This window comes from Perca fluviatilis, chromosome 17 (assembly GCF_010015445.1).
Source record: "Perca fluviatilis chromosome 17, GENO_Pfluv_1.0, whole genome shotgun sequence".
NCBI lineage: Eukaryota > Metazoa > Chordata > Actinopteri > Perciformes > Percidae > Perca > Perca fluviatilis.
Window position 1 is genome coordinate 9,957,840 of NC_053128.1, and position 14,073 is coordinate 9,971,912.

At 40.6% G+C, this 14,073-nt stretch overlaps 2 protein-coding genes across 3 annotated transcripts; both read right to left on the bottom strand.

Annotated features, from left to right (window-relative positions):
* Window positions 1–867: 867 nt before the first annotated feature.
* Window positions 868–5,777, bottom strand: LOC120545003 (bile salt-activated lipase-like). The gene is made up of 11 exons (XM_039778925.1): window positions 5,712–5,777; window positions 5,148–5,295; window positions 4,906–5,025; window positions 4,625–4,822; window positions 4,370–4,500; window positions 4,132–4,239; window positions 3,883–3,997; window positions 2,377–2,563; window positions 2,031–2,234; window positions 1,421–1,630; window positions 868–1,311 (listed from the first exon to the last, which is right to left on the bottom strand). Exons 1-11 carry the CDS (start codon window positions 5,775–5,777, stop codon window positions 1,131–1,133), a joined length of 1,668 nt encoding a protein of 555 aa, XP_039634859.1. The 3' UTR covers window positions 868–1,130.
* A 2,471-nt stretch (window positions 5,778–8,248) lies between these two features.
* Window positions 8,249–14,011, bottom strand: LOC120544999 (bile salt-activated lipase-like). Of its 2 annotated transcripts, XM_039778921.1 has the most exons (11): window positions 13,712–14,011; window positions 13,231–13,378; window positions 12,077–12,196; window positions 11,796–11,993; window positions 11,541–11,671; window positions 11,303–11,410; window positions 11,054–11,168; window positions 9,570–9,756; window positions 9,224–9,427; window positions 8,802–9,011; window positions 8,249–8,692 (listed from the first exon to the last, which is right to left on the bottom strand). In XM_039778921.1, the coding sequence occupies exons 1-11, from the start codon at window positions 13,775–13,777 to the stop codon at window positions 8,512–8,514; spliced, it is 1,668 nt and encodes a 555-aa protein (XP_039634855.1). In that variant the 5' UTR covers window positions 13,778–14,011; the 3' UTR covers window positions 8,249–8,511. The 2 variants fall into 2 exon arrangements, with proteins under 2 accessions (XP_039634855.1, XP_039634854.1); XM_039778920.1 differs by lacking the exon at window positions 13,712–14,011 and having other exon boundaries at window positions 13,231–13,396.
* Window positions 14,012–14,073: the final 62 nt, after the last annotated feature.

Consider the following 14,073-nt stretch of genomic DNA (forward strand, 5'->3'; position numbering starts at 1 on the left):
GTGAGGTAAAAGGTAATGGAGCCTTTTATACATTGTCGTGTTTCTTTAAAACTAAACAATGGACAAATAGAGTCTTTAAACGCTTCAGATGTAAAGTTATTCACTGTCAAGTGACATCAAAATGAATGCTAGTCAGTGGTATGCTAACGGGAGGTGATGGCTTTGTAGGATCAAAATGGCGCCATAGGAGGTTCGAGTTCTGAAGCGAAACTTACCCCCTTGCCACACCCCCACTCCCCACCTTGCCCCCCCCCCTCTCTCTCTCTCCTCCTCAATAGCATTTAAAGCTATAGACACAGAAATGGCACATCCTAAGGAAAGCTCATTGTGGGACTGGCTCTAGTGGCTGTAATTCTGCATCAAGGCTGAATTTCGGGAAAGAGACTTCAGATACAGTATTAGGGGACCACTAAGGTCTATATAAAAGAGACTTCAGATACAGTATTAGGGGACCACTAAGGTCTATATAAAAGAGACTTCAGATACAGTATTAGGGGACCACTAAGGTCTATATAAAAGAGACTTCAGATACAGTATTAGGGGACAACTAAGGTCTATATAAAAGCATCCAAATAGCACCATGTCATGGGCCTTAAATGGATTTGGTGAAGACAGTTCTTAATTTGCATTGTAGAAATCTTCAATCATCTTGTTGTTCATTGACATGCACATTGCCTGAAACAACATCAGCTGTCACCATATAGGCTATAAACTGGCTTACATTAAGGCAACCTGTATGCTAGTTAACGCAGATGAACTGGTAACAAAAAGGCAGTTCAATCTGAATATCAACAAAATACATCAATATTATCATTTTTAAAGTATTTTTTTATTTTGTTTTGCAAAGTTAACACTTATGCACCATCAATAATGTTTTGTAAATTAAGATCCAAAATATGATTAACCTAGGATCTGCTGTCATCCAAAAACCAAACAAAACCAATACCAAGGTTTCATGCAGTAGTAAATATGTAAATATGTTTAGCACTAAATATTAAAAAGGCCTAAAACATAATAAAAAAACCAAGGAAATATAATTTGTATTCTTTATTTTTCATGAACCAATACTAATTTAATACTTCAGGTCTATAGGTCCAGATTGCAGGTGCACAGGTGATTGCACACGGTCTTTACTCTGAGAAGGATATGGGAAGGTTGGGTAGGACGCTAGACCAGAAATGCACATAACGCATTCTCATCTTCTGTCCTACATAGTTCTTGTTCATCTTAGAATTGATCTCCAGGTACTGGTGTCCAGTGCTGGTAAATCTAGGCCAGGTCACGGGCACCTTCTCTCCTTTGTTAGGGTCCCTGTGGACATAACCAGAGAAAAGGGCATATGAATTGAGGCAGTTTTAGTTTTCTATTCCAATGTCTGATTCCGGTTGGTTTTATCTCTGCGATTCTCCTATGTTTATACCCAGTTTTGGCGAAGTTGGTCCAGTAGGCGATCATGTAGCCAGAGACGTCACGGTGGCGAGGCCAGTACCCCAGCGGTGTGGAGAAAGGCTTTCCGAACACGTACTGCAGGTCATCCATGTGGTCGGCTCCCATCCAGCTGGGGTAGGGCCTACCAATGCCACCCATACGGTTGGGCTGAGAGAAGAGGTACGAGTAGGTACGGCCAGTTCTTTGGTAAGACAAGGAGAGAAAAGGGATGACTACGCCAAACAGGGCTAAATAAAGATGGAGTGTGTCACAAAAATAATTATTATCCCTTGATAAATCAAGGGAATTCATTCATTTATGCATAACATGCAATTTAAAGTAAATAACTTATTTTGTATTTAAATGATGCAATCAAATATACTATATTTTATAATTACCATTCAATGTTACCATATTATGCCATTCAATTATTAAGAAAATAAAGTTAAAATGCAGAGTAAACATTTTTTCTATTATTTTATGTATCAAACTGTCACATCTTCATTACTTTTGGCTTCTGCTTTACTGTTTGGTTTATGTCATCAACACTTAAGCGCTACCAGTCTTTAAAGACAGAATGTACAGCAAGATCTTATTCTCACGTGGCGTTGGCAGCATGAAGGTAGAGGGCAGCCTGAGTAGGAACCAGGAAGATGTAGTCTGTTCCAATCTCCACAACGGTTTTCTTGATGGTCTCCTTGCTGGGGTTTGAGCCCCAGGTGGAGGTGTATGTGGAGTAAGCGTTGTCCAAACCAGCCTTGCCCTTCTCCTTAGTGTAAGAAGCCAGGAGCCTCTTCACATCCTCGCTGCAATCAGGAAGGTTTGAGAATGAGGTCTGATAAAACACCAGAGCAACGCACTTCTAGAAAAAACATACGGTGTTGCTCTGAGTAGAACCAATGTAGAATTGTGAATGTTTCAAACTTTGATCAAATGGCTTCAACTCACATTGGGGTGTCCACCAGGGGTGAGTTGATTGAAGGAACATCTAAACCAGTAAACACGTGTCCATCCATGTCGTTGACTCCAGCGATGTAGTCGATGGCAGCAGCATTGTGGAACAGTTTGGAAGGCTCATCTGGCAGGAAGTCCCCATCAATCACAGGAGACAGGAACAGGTTCCATAGAAGTGGGTCTGGCAGAGACAGACACAACCAAACACTTACTATGTACAGTACTAACTGTATAATTTATACCTAAATGGAATTTTAATTTCCCATATGCTGGATCTGCTGTTGATCTGAAAAGACCAAGCTAGAAGAATTTAGCCCTCCAAGGCACACCTGTGCACCCACAGATTTTTTCAATAATTGATGCTTTATATACATGCAAAAACTAAACTGTTAATATGAAAGGAATAGATTGGAGTCAATCGATTTCTCAAAATTGCCAGTTTGAATAAAACACATTATTGACTTCAAAATCTACTACAGTAAGGGGGAAGCATTGGAAATTTGACACTGTGGCAGCAATGTCCACCAATGTGCACTGGAGAATTTACACACATGTTAATGTTCAGCAGAGATGTGGACTTGAGACTTGGTGACTTGGACTTGGAGTCAACTCAAGTCATCATTTTAATGGACTGCGACTTGACTTAAAAATAAATGACTCGACTTGACTTGAGGCATGACTCCTTGCTATAGCAACATGTAAAGACCCCTGATGAAGCTTCATTAGTCAGACCAGATCATCACAATGGCTGTGCGTCTATGCCACGAGAGATCACTTTTGGATTTAATAATTTTATTTAATTATAAACGGATTAAATTCATTGTCAGACTTTTTGAACTAGTTATACAAACTAGCCAATCGTTTTAATTAGATGGGCTACTAAAACCTTGTCTTTTCTTTTTACAAAGACCAGTAAGAGTGCTTTATCTTGGGTGTAAAAAGAAAAAAAGTGACTTGATTTGGAACTGGATTTGCCTGAACTAAGGACTCGACTTGACGTGACATAATCAGTGACTTGCCTTGACTAGACTTGCCCCCCAAAAAAACTCAAGACTTGCTTGAGACATGAGACCAAATGACTGAAAAGATGACTTGGTCACAACACTGATGGTCAGTCAGCCATTGGGTGTAGTCTTTGCTGTGTGTTCAAGTAAACATTTAGAAGAAATTAGGCAGAGTGAGGCTGCTTTCAGTTTGAGCCCAAATGTCCCTCTAAATTTAGCGCAAACAAATAATATTTTCATGTAAATCTGCAAAAGAAAATGCTAATTAATGTGTTTCCATTCACTACTGTTATATGAACATTAGGACTTAGTTATTAAGATGAATATAATATAATACATATATACTGTAGTGCCATTATTTTCTCCAGTGGGGTGCCATTAACCATTGCAGAAGAAGCAACAAGATGACATTTTCATCTATTCATACCTCTGGTAGAAAGCACCACAATGTCTAAAATGAATATGTAAACGTGATTATGTGGCGTGCGGTCCTTACGATCGGGTGAGCGGGACAGACTGAGAGAGCCCGCCAACGTAAGGAGAGCAGGATCAGTCATCTTCAAACAGGCAGCCATGTTTTGATCTGTGGGGCAGTTGACCTTTAGAGCAACCTGGGGAGAGAGTTCAAATCATCGTTAATTGTATCCTAGCCGTGACATTACATACACCTTTAAATTAACTATTCCAAAAAAGTGTTAAAAGTTCCATAGAAAGGATAAAACATTTCAGAGAAGCTGTTGTGTACCCCCTCAGCGAACTTGCGTGGGTTCTTATTAATACCCCATGGGCAAAGGGCAACACCGCTCTGGGAGATGGCTCTCTTGAACAGCCCTTTGTTGTGGGGAGTGAGAGTCTGTGGGCAGATAATATAGTGTTTTTAATGTTGTTGTTTTTTTAAATGAAGTTAGATTCATATTAACAAGTTGTGAATGTTAATTTTATATATATCATCAATCTGTCATCTTACACAATGAGCTTCTCACCTGGAAGCTGACACTAGCTCCACCTGCAGACTCTCCAAAGATGGTGATGTTGTCAGGGTCTCCTCCAAACGAGCGGATGTTCCTGTTCACCCAGGCGATGGCAGCGTGCTGGTCCCAAAGGCCGTAGTTTCCTGACGCGGATCAAACCTTTCACTCAATCACGGCCAAAATTACTAATTTATTGGAACAATTTATAAAAATGGCAGGCAGGCCAACATTTTCTAGGTTGAATTTTGTCACTGTGCTGGCACCTACCGGGTAAGTCAGAGTCTCCAGTGCTCAGGAAGCCCATAGTGCCCACACGGTATCCCAGTGTCACCACAATAACATTCCCTCTGTCTGCAATCTCCTGCCCGCTGTACAGATAGTTGTCCAGGAAGTTAGCACCCATCGAGCCCCCAGCCAGGAAGCCTCCCCCATAGATCCAGACCATGACCGGCAGACCAGTGGACACTAGGAGACAGAGACAATGAGAGCCAGTTGTAGAGTGTAGATCTAATATGGATGAATCACTGTAGGCTTCTCTCAGTCTTTACCTTTGCTGCCGTGAGGAACCCAGATGTTAAGGTAAAGACAGTCCTCACTGCCTCTGGTGTCAGTCATCAAGAGATTCACCTGAATGCATCTCTGCCTGTATTCAGTGGCCTTCAGAATACCTGATTAGAGACACACACGGTGTAACAGCAGGGTAGGACTTGGGGAAATTGTGAATTATGGTCTGTATTTTTGGATCTAGATGTAAAATCCAGTCGTTGATAAGTTAAATCAGACTACTCACCGTCCCAGCCAGGGTGACGCTTTGGTTTCTCAAATCTTCCGGGGATGTCAGCAAAGGGAATCCCCTTGAAGACATCCATGCGACGAAATAAGCCAATACGAATGTTTTCTCCCTCCACCATACCTCCCTCTGTGTACACCACCCCGAGCTACAGGAAATCAAGCACAAAGAAATGCAAGAAGATTGACTTGATATGGTAGTTCACTCAGATTTCTTTTTATACATAGAACTACAAATTAAATGTGGCATGCTGCATTTAGAATAGAATTCTCAGATTCCTTTTGGCATGTTTTGAAAAAAATGAAAATGTTTGAATCAATCAGTCATGCAACACTGTAGCAATTTAAAGAATGCTTTGTAAAAAATAAAATTGTTAGAAATTTGGTGTGAGAGAGACATAGTAAGACTTTTGATCCAATGCAATACAATACACTCATCAGTGATTGACGGCTCAAATTATCATACGTTCAAAACCAACAATAGAAGCTTAATTTTAGGACTGAACAGAGAACCTTAAGAAATGGTTATTTGGATACATTAGCATAAAAATGTTGTGACACTTACAGAGGCCCCAGAGACCGTCTCCAGAAACACGGCAACAGCTACCAAAATCCCTAGCTTCACCATCATGACCACACTGTGACAATCGCGTTGATCGTCAACCAGACTTTTATACAGGAGACCCCTCCCCTAAACAACACCTGACCAGTGGGCATGCTTTTTTCACTGTTACATAACACATAATATTTAACCACATTGTATCATCAGCACTTTCCTCAATACTTCACATAGATTACCTAAACACATCATCAAAATAACATAGTAGTAATCAAACCAAAATATAGGCTAATTTTTATAGCTTCTAACATGGGAGATAAGTGGTTTTCAGTGGACATTGGACAGATTGGACAGATTTCAATAATCCCTTCTTTCTCTAAGACATATGGAATCTAAAATGTGATTCCTTGGCCTTGTGGTTGTATTTCCTTATCACACATGAAGAACTATCTTTACCAACTCCACCCCACAAGAAACTGCCAACATGCAAACTGACTAAAGAAGTGAACTTGTGTTAGGATGGCCATGGCAATTGACAGATCCTGTCCTGTCCTTAGAAGCTCTCCTCTCCATGGAGCCAAATTGGGAATGATTAAATAGTGAATACAAACAAAATGGTGAAAGGGGGCATCCTTGTCTTGTGCTTTGATATTGCCATTTGACTCCGTTGAAAGTTCCCTCTCAACCTAGGCCAAGAAGTAGGTTGGAGTTTTGGCCACAACATTTAAGTCTATAGCTGTCTCAAAGGAGAGGATCCTTGTACAGTTTTAATAGAAGGGAAATTATGTCATCACCTAATCCCAAAATCTTGTGTCAGGCTTTCTTTTGGCTTTGAGATTGTTTTGAGATATCTAGTGGGGGACTTTGAGAAAATTGCTGGGGGGAAAAACCCTACACAGACATGCCTTGGCCTTCATGGAAAAGGCTTGTGTGACTGCTGTTGAGATGTGATTTTTAGTTTCCAACTTTTTATGTGTATCAGAAATCTGCTGAGTTGACACAGCTGTCCAACTGGACTCAAAGTCACACTGCTGGAGCAATCCAAAAGTTAATCCTCTTTTCATGGATGACCCTTTTCCTAACGCTGCAAAGTTTTAGTAAATAAAGTGGACACAAGCATCTCTCCAAAATGTTACATATCTATTTTACTATGGCCAGTGAGGGTATATCAATCTAGCCAATAACCTACACACCAGCATTTTCATGGCTGTCCAAAAGAACCTGTGTACTGTAAAAATGTGGACATATACATTTATTACCAAATTTAAATGTGTTTTACAGTATACAACATGTTCAGCTGGGGGCCACAAACCACCAGGAACACACAACTGTTCGATTAGTAGTAGTTTGTAGCCTTTTTAATCAACTATCCTGTATTTTTTTCTCATGCTCATTGCTGTTTTCTAGTTTGTCATGATTTTTTTAATTTTATCTCAGTCTTTATTGGAAAATACATTTGTTATTACTGCTAAATAAAGGATGTGCATGTGACGCCCAGCAATGTGTGGTCACATTATGTGGTTTAATTATGTATATGTATTACCGGTATTTTGAATAGTTAGTGGGGCCTGTTACACGCAATATGTACGAACCAGGGCTTGATGCACAAAAACAAATCTATGAGACACTTATGGCAAGACATTAGTTAGGGATGTCAGCAAGCTGGTTGCGATTAAATGTTCTAGCTAACTGCTCAGGATATATTCAGCTACTAGCTACCTCTACCAAACATAACATAGCTTTCCTCATTCCCTCCTTTTCTTGGAGAGAAATGCTTCAGCAGTAAGCAGACAGGTAAGCAGACAGGTTAGCGGTCTCAGTATGCTGGGTTTTAAAATTAGTTAAATTGCGGTTAGCTGGCTGTCCCAACCAATTTATTTGACATCATGTATTACAACTCATCTTTATTTAAATTCCTGTTCCTTGTATGAAATGATGTGGAATAGAAGAAAATTGCCAAACCAAGGTTGGAGCATGGACAAATGGCATTGATTAGCTAATTTAGCTACATTAGCTATAGCCTAAGCTAGCTAAATAAACAGACATAGTCTCCACTTAATTTTCACGATTATCTCAATTATTTGTCTTGAGTTAATTAAACACAGCCTTACCTTTGTTTTTTTTGTCCATGTAATAACAGTGTTAACAACCTTAAAGGCCTTGTTTTAAAACTGGTCCAGCTCTTTTAATGTCCTGAATTAGCTAGGAAACTAACGTAATGGATTTGGTGAAGACAGCTCCAAATTTGTATTGTAAAAATCTTCAACTCTGCCTCGTCTTATTTTCCTGTATTATTATGGTACCTTGTTGTTCATTGACACGCATTTACCAAGCACATTACCTTAAACAACATCAGCTGTCATAAAGTTGTTTAAATCTGGCTACCTGTACGCTAACGTTAGCTAGCGAAGATGAACTGCTAACAAAATAGGAGTGGAATCGGAATAACAATAAAATGCATCAATATCACCATTTTTATTGTCTATTTTGATTTTGTTTATTTTGTTTTGCAAAGTTAACACATACTTCTGAACCATCAATTATGTTTTGTACACTAAGATCCAAACCAAAATATGACTAACTTAGCATCTGTTATCATCCAAAACAAACAACCCAATAGGTTTCATGTGTGCAAAGTGAATTTGTTTATCACTACATATTGCAAAGAGGCCCAAGACATGATAAAATAAAACCAAGGAAATATAATTTGTAGGCCTATTCATCATACATTTTTCAATAACCAATACTAATTTAATATTAGTCTATAGGTCCAGAATGCAGGTGCACAGGTGATTGCACACGGTCTTTACTCTGAGAAGGATATGGGAAGGTTGGGTAGGACGCTAGTCCAGAAATGCACATAACGCATTCTCATCTTCTGTCCTACATAGTCCTTGTTCATCTTAGAATTGATCTCCAGGTACTGGTGTCCAGTGCTGGTAAATCTAGGCCAGGTTACGGGCACCTTCTCTCCTTTGTTAGGGTCCCTGTGAACATAAACAGAGAAAAGGGCATATGAATTGAGGCAGTTTAGTTTTCTATTCCAATGTCTTATTCCGGGTTGGTTTTATTTCTGCGATTCTCCTATGTTTATACCCAGTTTTGGCGAAGTTGGTCCAGTAGGCGATCATGTAGCCAGAGACGTCACGGTGGCGAGGCCAGTACCCCAGCGGTGTGGAGAAAGGCTTTCCGAACACGTACTGCAGGTCATCAGCGTGGTCGGCTCCCATCCAGCTGGGGTAGGGCCTACCAATGCCACCCATACGGTTGGGCTGAGAGAAGAGGTACGAGTAGGTACGGCCAGTTCTTTGGTAAGACAAGGAGAGAAAAGGGATGACTACGCCAAACAGGGCTAAATAAAGATGGAGTGTGTCACAAAAATAATTATTATCCTTTGGTAAATCAAGGGAATTCATTCATTTATGCATAACGTTCAATTTAGTGTTTGGTTTATGTCATCCACACTTAAGGGCTACCAGTCTTTAAAGACAGAATGTACAGCAAGATCTTATTCTCACGTGGCGTTGGCAGCATGAAGGTAGAGGGCAGCCTGAGTAGGAACCAGGAAGATGTAGTCTGTTCCAATCTCCACAACGGTTTTCTTGATGGTCTCCTTGCTGGGGTTTGAGCCCCAGGTGGAGGTGTATGTGGCGTAAGCGTTGTCCAAACCAGCCTTGCCCTTCTCCTTAGTGTAAGAAGCCAGGAGCCTCTTCACATCCTCGCTGCAATCAGGAAGGTTTGAGAATGAGGTCTGATAAAACACCAGAGCAACGCACTTCTAGAAAAAACATACGGTGTTGCTCTGAGTAGAACCAATGTAGAATTGTGAATGTTTCACACTTTGAGCAAATGGCTTCAACTCACATAGGGGTGTCCACCAGGGGAGCGTTGATTGAAGGAACATCTAAACCAGTAAACACGTGTCCATCCATGTCGTTGACTCCAGCGATGTAGTCGATGGCAGCAGCATTGTGGAACAGTTTGGAAGGCTCATCCGGCAGGAAGTCCCCATCAATCACAGGAGACAATAACAGGTTCCATAGAAGTGGGTCTGACAGAGACAGACACAACCAGACACTTACTATGTACAGTACTAACTGTATAATTTATACCTAAATGGCATTTTAATTTCCCATATGCTGGATCTGCTGTTGATCTGAAAAGACCAAGCTAGAAGAATTTAGCCCTCCAAGGCACACCTGTGCACCCACAGATTTTTTCAATAATTTATGCTTTATATACGTGCAAAAACTAAACTGTTAATATGAAAGGAATAGATTGGAGTCAATCGATTTCTCAAAATTGCCAGTTTGAATAAAACACATTATTGACTTCAAAATCTACTACAGTAAGGGGGAAGCATTGGAAATTTGACACTGTGGCAGCAATGTCCACCAATGTGCACTGGAGAATTTACACACATGTTAATGTTCAGCAGAGATGTGGACTTGAGACTTGGTGACTTGGACTTGGAGTCAACTCAAGTCATCATTTTAATGACTTGCGACTTGACTTGAAAAATAAATGACTCGACTTGACTTGAGGCATGACTCCTTGCTATAGCAACATGTAAAGACCCCTGATGAAGCTTCATTAGTCAGACCAGATCATCACAATGGCTGTGCGTCTATGCCACGAGAGATCACTTTTGGATTTAATAATTTTATTTAATTATAAACGGATTAAATTCATTGTCAGACTTTTTGAACTAGTTATACAAACTAGCCAATCGTTTTAATTAGATGGGCTACTAAAACCTTGTCTTTTATTTTTACAAAGACCAGTAAGAGTGCTTTATCTTGGGTGTAAAAAAAAAAAAGTGACTTGATTTGGAACTGGATTTGCCTGAACTAAGGACTCGACTTGATGTGACATAATCAGTGACTTGCCTTGACTAGACTTGCCCCCCAAAAAAACTCAAGACTTGCTTGAGACTTGAGACCAAATGACTTAAGCAAAGATGACTTGGTCACAACACTGATGGTCAGTCAGCCATTGGGTGTAGTCTTTGCTGTGTGTTCAAGTAAACATTTAGAAGAAATTAGGCAGAGTGAGGCTGCTTTCAGTTTGAGCCCAAATGTCCCTCTAAATTTAGTGCCAAAAAAAATAAAGAAAATACCAGTTAATGTGTTTCCATTTACTACTGTTATATGAACATTAGGACTTAGGCATTAAGATGAATATAACATAATACATATATAGTGCCATTATTTTCTCCAGTGGGGTGCCATTAACCATTGCAGAAGAAGCAACAAGATGACTTTTTCATCACTACATTCCTCTGGTAGAAAGCACCACAATGTCTAAAATGAAAATGTAAACGTGATTATGTGGCGTGCGGTCCTTACGATCTGGTGAGCTGGACAGACTGAGAGAGCCCGCCAACGTAAGGAGAGCAGGATCAGTCATCTTCAAACAGGCAACCATGTTTTGATCTGTGGGGCAGTTGACCTTTAGAGCAACCTGGGGAGAGAGTTCAAATCATCGTTAATTGTATCCTAGCCGTGACGTTACATACACCTTTAAATTAACTATTCCAAAAAAGTGTTAAAAGTTCCATAGAAAGGATAAAACATTTCAGAGAAGCTGTTGTGTACCCCCTCAGCGAACTTGCGTGGGTTCTTATTAATACCCCATGGGCAAAGGGCAACACCGCTCTGGGAGATGGCTCTCTTGAACAGCCCTTTGTTGTGGGGAGTGAGAGTCTGTGGGCAGATAATATAGTGTTTTTAATGTTGTTGTTTTTTTAAATGAAGTTAGATTCATATTAACAAGTTGTGAATGTTAATTTTATATATATCATCAATCTGTCATCTTACACAATGAGCTTCTCACCTGGAAGCTGACACTAGCTCCACCTGCAGACTCTCCAAAGATGGTGATGTTGTCAGGGTCTCCTCCAAACGAGCGGATGTTCCTGTTCACCCAGGCGATGGCGGCGTGCTGGTCCCAAAGGCCGTAGTTTCCTGACGCGGATCAAACCTTTCACTCAATCACGGCCGAAATTACTAATTTATTGGAACAATTTATAAAAATGGCAGGCAGGCCAACATTTTCTAGGTTGAATTTTGTCACTGTGCTGGCACCTACCGGGTAAGTCAGAGTCTCCAGTGCTCAGGAAGCCCATAGTGCCCACACGGTATCCCAGTGTCACCACAATAACATTCCCTCTGTCTGCAATCTCCTGCCCGCTGTACAGATAGTTGTCCAGGAAGTTAGCACCCATCGAGCCCCCAGCCAGGAAGCCTCCCCCATAGATCCAGACCATGACCGGCAGACCAGTGGACACTAGGAGACAGAGACAATGAGAGCCAGTTGTAGAGTGTAGATCTAATATGGATGAATCACTGTAGGCTTCTCTCAGTCTTTACCTTTGCTGCCGTGAGGAACCCAGATGTTAAGGTAAAGACAGTCCTCACTGCCTCTGGTGTCAGTCATCAAGAGATTCACCTGAATGCATCTCTTCCTGTACTCGGTGGCCTTCAGAATACCTGATTAGAGACACACACAGTGTGGGTAATGATGTACTGTATGTTTTCATGACACATTCCAAAACTTTTTTGATCTATTCAAGTTAAAAGAGAAGGGGTGGCAGACGTGACTGATGATGCAATGATTGCGAGAGGAGCAAACATGTCTAGTTGCACTAGGTAACAAGTGTGCTGCAAAAATGTCAACCAGTTAAATAGTAGAGGCTGTTTTCGCTTCAATAGTTAACTAGTAAGTGCAAATGTTCCAGTAAGTGTTGCAGTCGAGTCACCAACTGTCAAGTCTGAGTCAAGTCTCGAGTCACCAAAGAAGAGTCCAAGTTGGTTCGAGTTTAATAAAAATTATAATAATAATTTGTATTTATATAGCGCCTTTCAAGAAACCTGCTTTACAGAATTACAGTGGCTACACTAGGGGAGGGTGTTCCAGAGGGATGGGGCTGCAACACTCAAGGCTCTCTTTAGTCACCAGTACCTGAGTTTGAGTACGAGTCAAGTCATGAGTCCATAGAAAAACGACTCGAGTCCGAGTCCAGGACACGAGTACTCCATTACTGGCCCCTGCATGAAACAGTTACAGACTAAATATATATCAATGATCAATATCATATGTCAATTGATTATGACCTATCACACACAAAACGTTGTCAGAAACTTCATCCAACTTCCGAGTCCTATTTCATGAATGCTCAAGTCCAAGTCATCAGTGCTCAAGTCTAAGTAGAGTCACGAGACCAGAGAATAGCGACTCGAGTCCAGGACTCAAGTACTCCATCGCTGCTAGTAAGACCAAAAAGGATGCCACTCGTATTACTACTAGTGCACTCCTTTTTTTTTTTACCTTACTAGTGGTACTAGTAGACATTTTTATGCCCTACTAATGGAAAATGTGCACTTACTAGTAAGGCATAAATATCCTCTACTAGTAAACTTGTTGACGTTTTTTGAACTAGTGCGGCCATCTAGTTGAGGAAATTGTTGTGTATTTGATGATCAAATGGCTTTCCATAGATGATAAGTTAAATCAGTGTACCCACCGTCCCAGCCAGGATGGCGCTTTGGTTTCTCAAATCTTCCGGGGATGTCAGCAAAGGGAATCCCCTTGAAGACATCCATGCGACGGAATAAGCCAATACGAATGTTTTCTCCCTCCACCATACCTCCCTCTGTGTACACCACCCCGAGCTAAAGGAAATCAAGCACAAAGAAATGCAAGAAGATTGACTGGATAAAGTACTATGGTAGACTTGAAAAGCATTTTTTTCTTTTACATAGAACTACACCAATGAAATGTGGCAAGCTGCATTTAGATTTGAATTGAAAAAATGAAAATGTTATGCAACACGGTAGCAATGTAAAGAATGCTTTGCAATATTCTCATCAGTGATTGATGGCTCACAAATTAACAAATTACCATACTTTCTTAATTAAGAATAGAAGGTTAATTTCAGGACTGAACAGAGAACTTTAACACATGGTTCTGTGGATACACTAGAATGACATTTTTGTGACACTTACAGAGGCCGCAGAGACCGTCTCCAGAAACATCGCAACAGCTACCAAAATCCCCAGCTTCACCATCATGACCACACTGTGACAATAGGGTTGGTCGTCGGCCAGATTTTTATAAAGGAGACCCCTCCCCTAAACAACACCTTATCAGTCAGTGGGCATGCTTTTTCCACTGTTACATAACATAACCCATAATATGTAACCACATTGTATTATCAGCACTTTCCCCAATACCACCCCACATGAAATTGCCAACATGTAAGTGAAGCTGTGTGAGAATGACCATGGCAATGGACTGATCCTGTCCTGTCCTTAAAAGCTCTTCTCTCCATAAAGCCACATATAGAATAGTTAAATAGTAATATCTA

Coding starts and splice junctions, on each gene's coding strand:
- LOC120545003 (XM_039778925.1), bottom strand. CDS start 5,777: ATGATGGTGAAGCTAGGGATTTTGGTAGCTGTTGCCGTGTTTCTGGAG. Junction 5,296..5,711: donor AGACGGTCTCTGGGGCCTCT/GTAAGTGTCACA, acceptor GATTTCCTGTAG/CTCGGGGTGGTGTACACAGA. Junction 4,501..4,624: donor TGGAGACTCTGACTTACCCG/GTAGGTGCCAGC, acceptor GATCCGCGTCAG/GAAACTACGGCCTTTGGGAC.
- LOC120544999 (XM_039778921.1), bottom strand. CDS start 13,777: ATGATGGTGAAGCTGGGGATTTTGGTAGCTGTTGCGATGTTTCTGGAG. Junction 11,672..11,795: donor TGGAGACTCTGACTTACCCG/GTAGGTGCCAGC, acceptor GATCCGCGTCAG/GAAACTACGGCCTTTGGGAC. Junction 8,693..8,801: donor ACCAACTTCGCCAAAACTGG/GTATAAACATAG, acceptor TTATGTTCACAG/GGACCCTAACAAAGGAGAGA.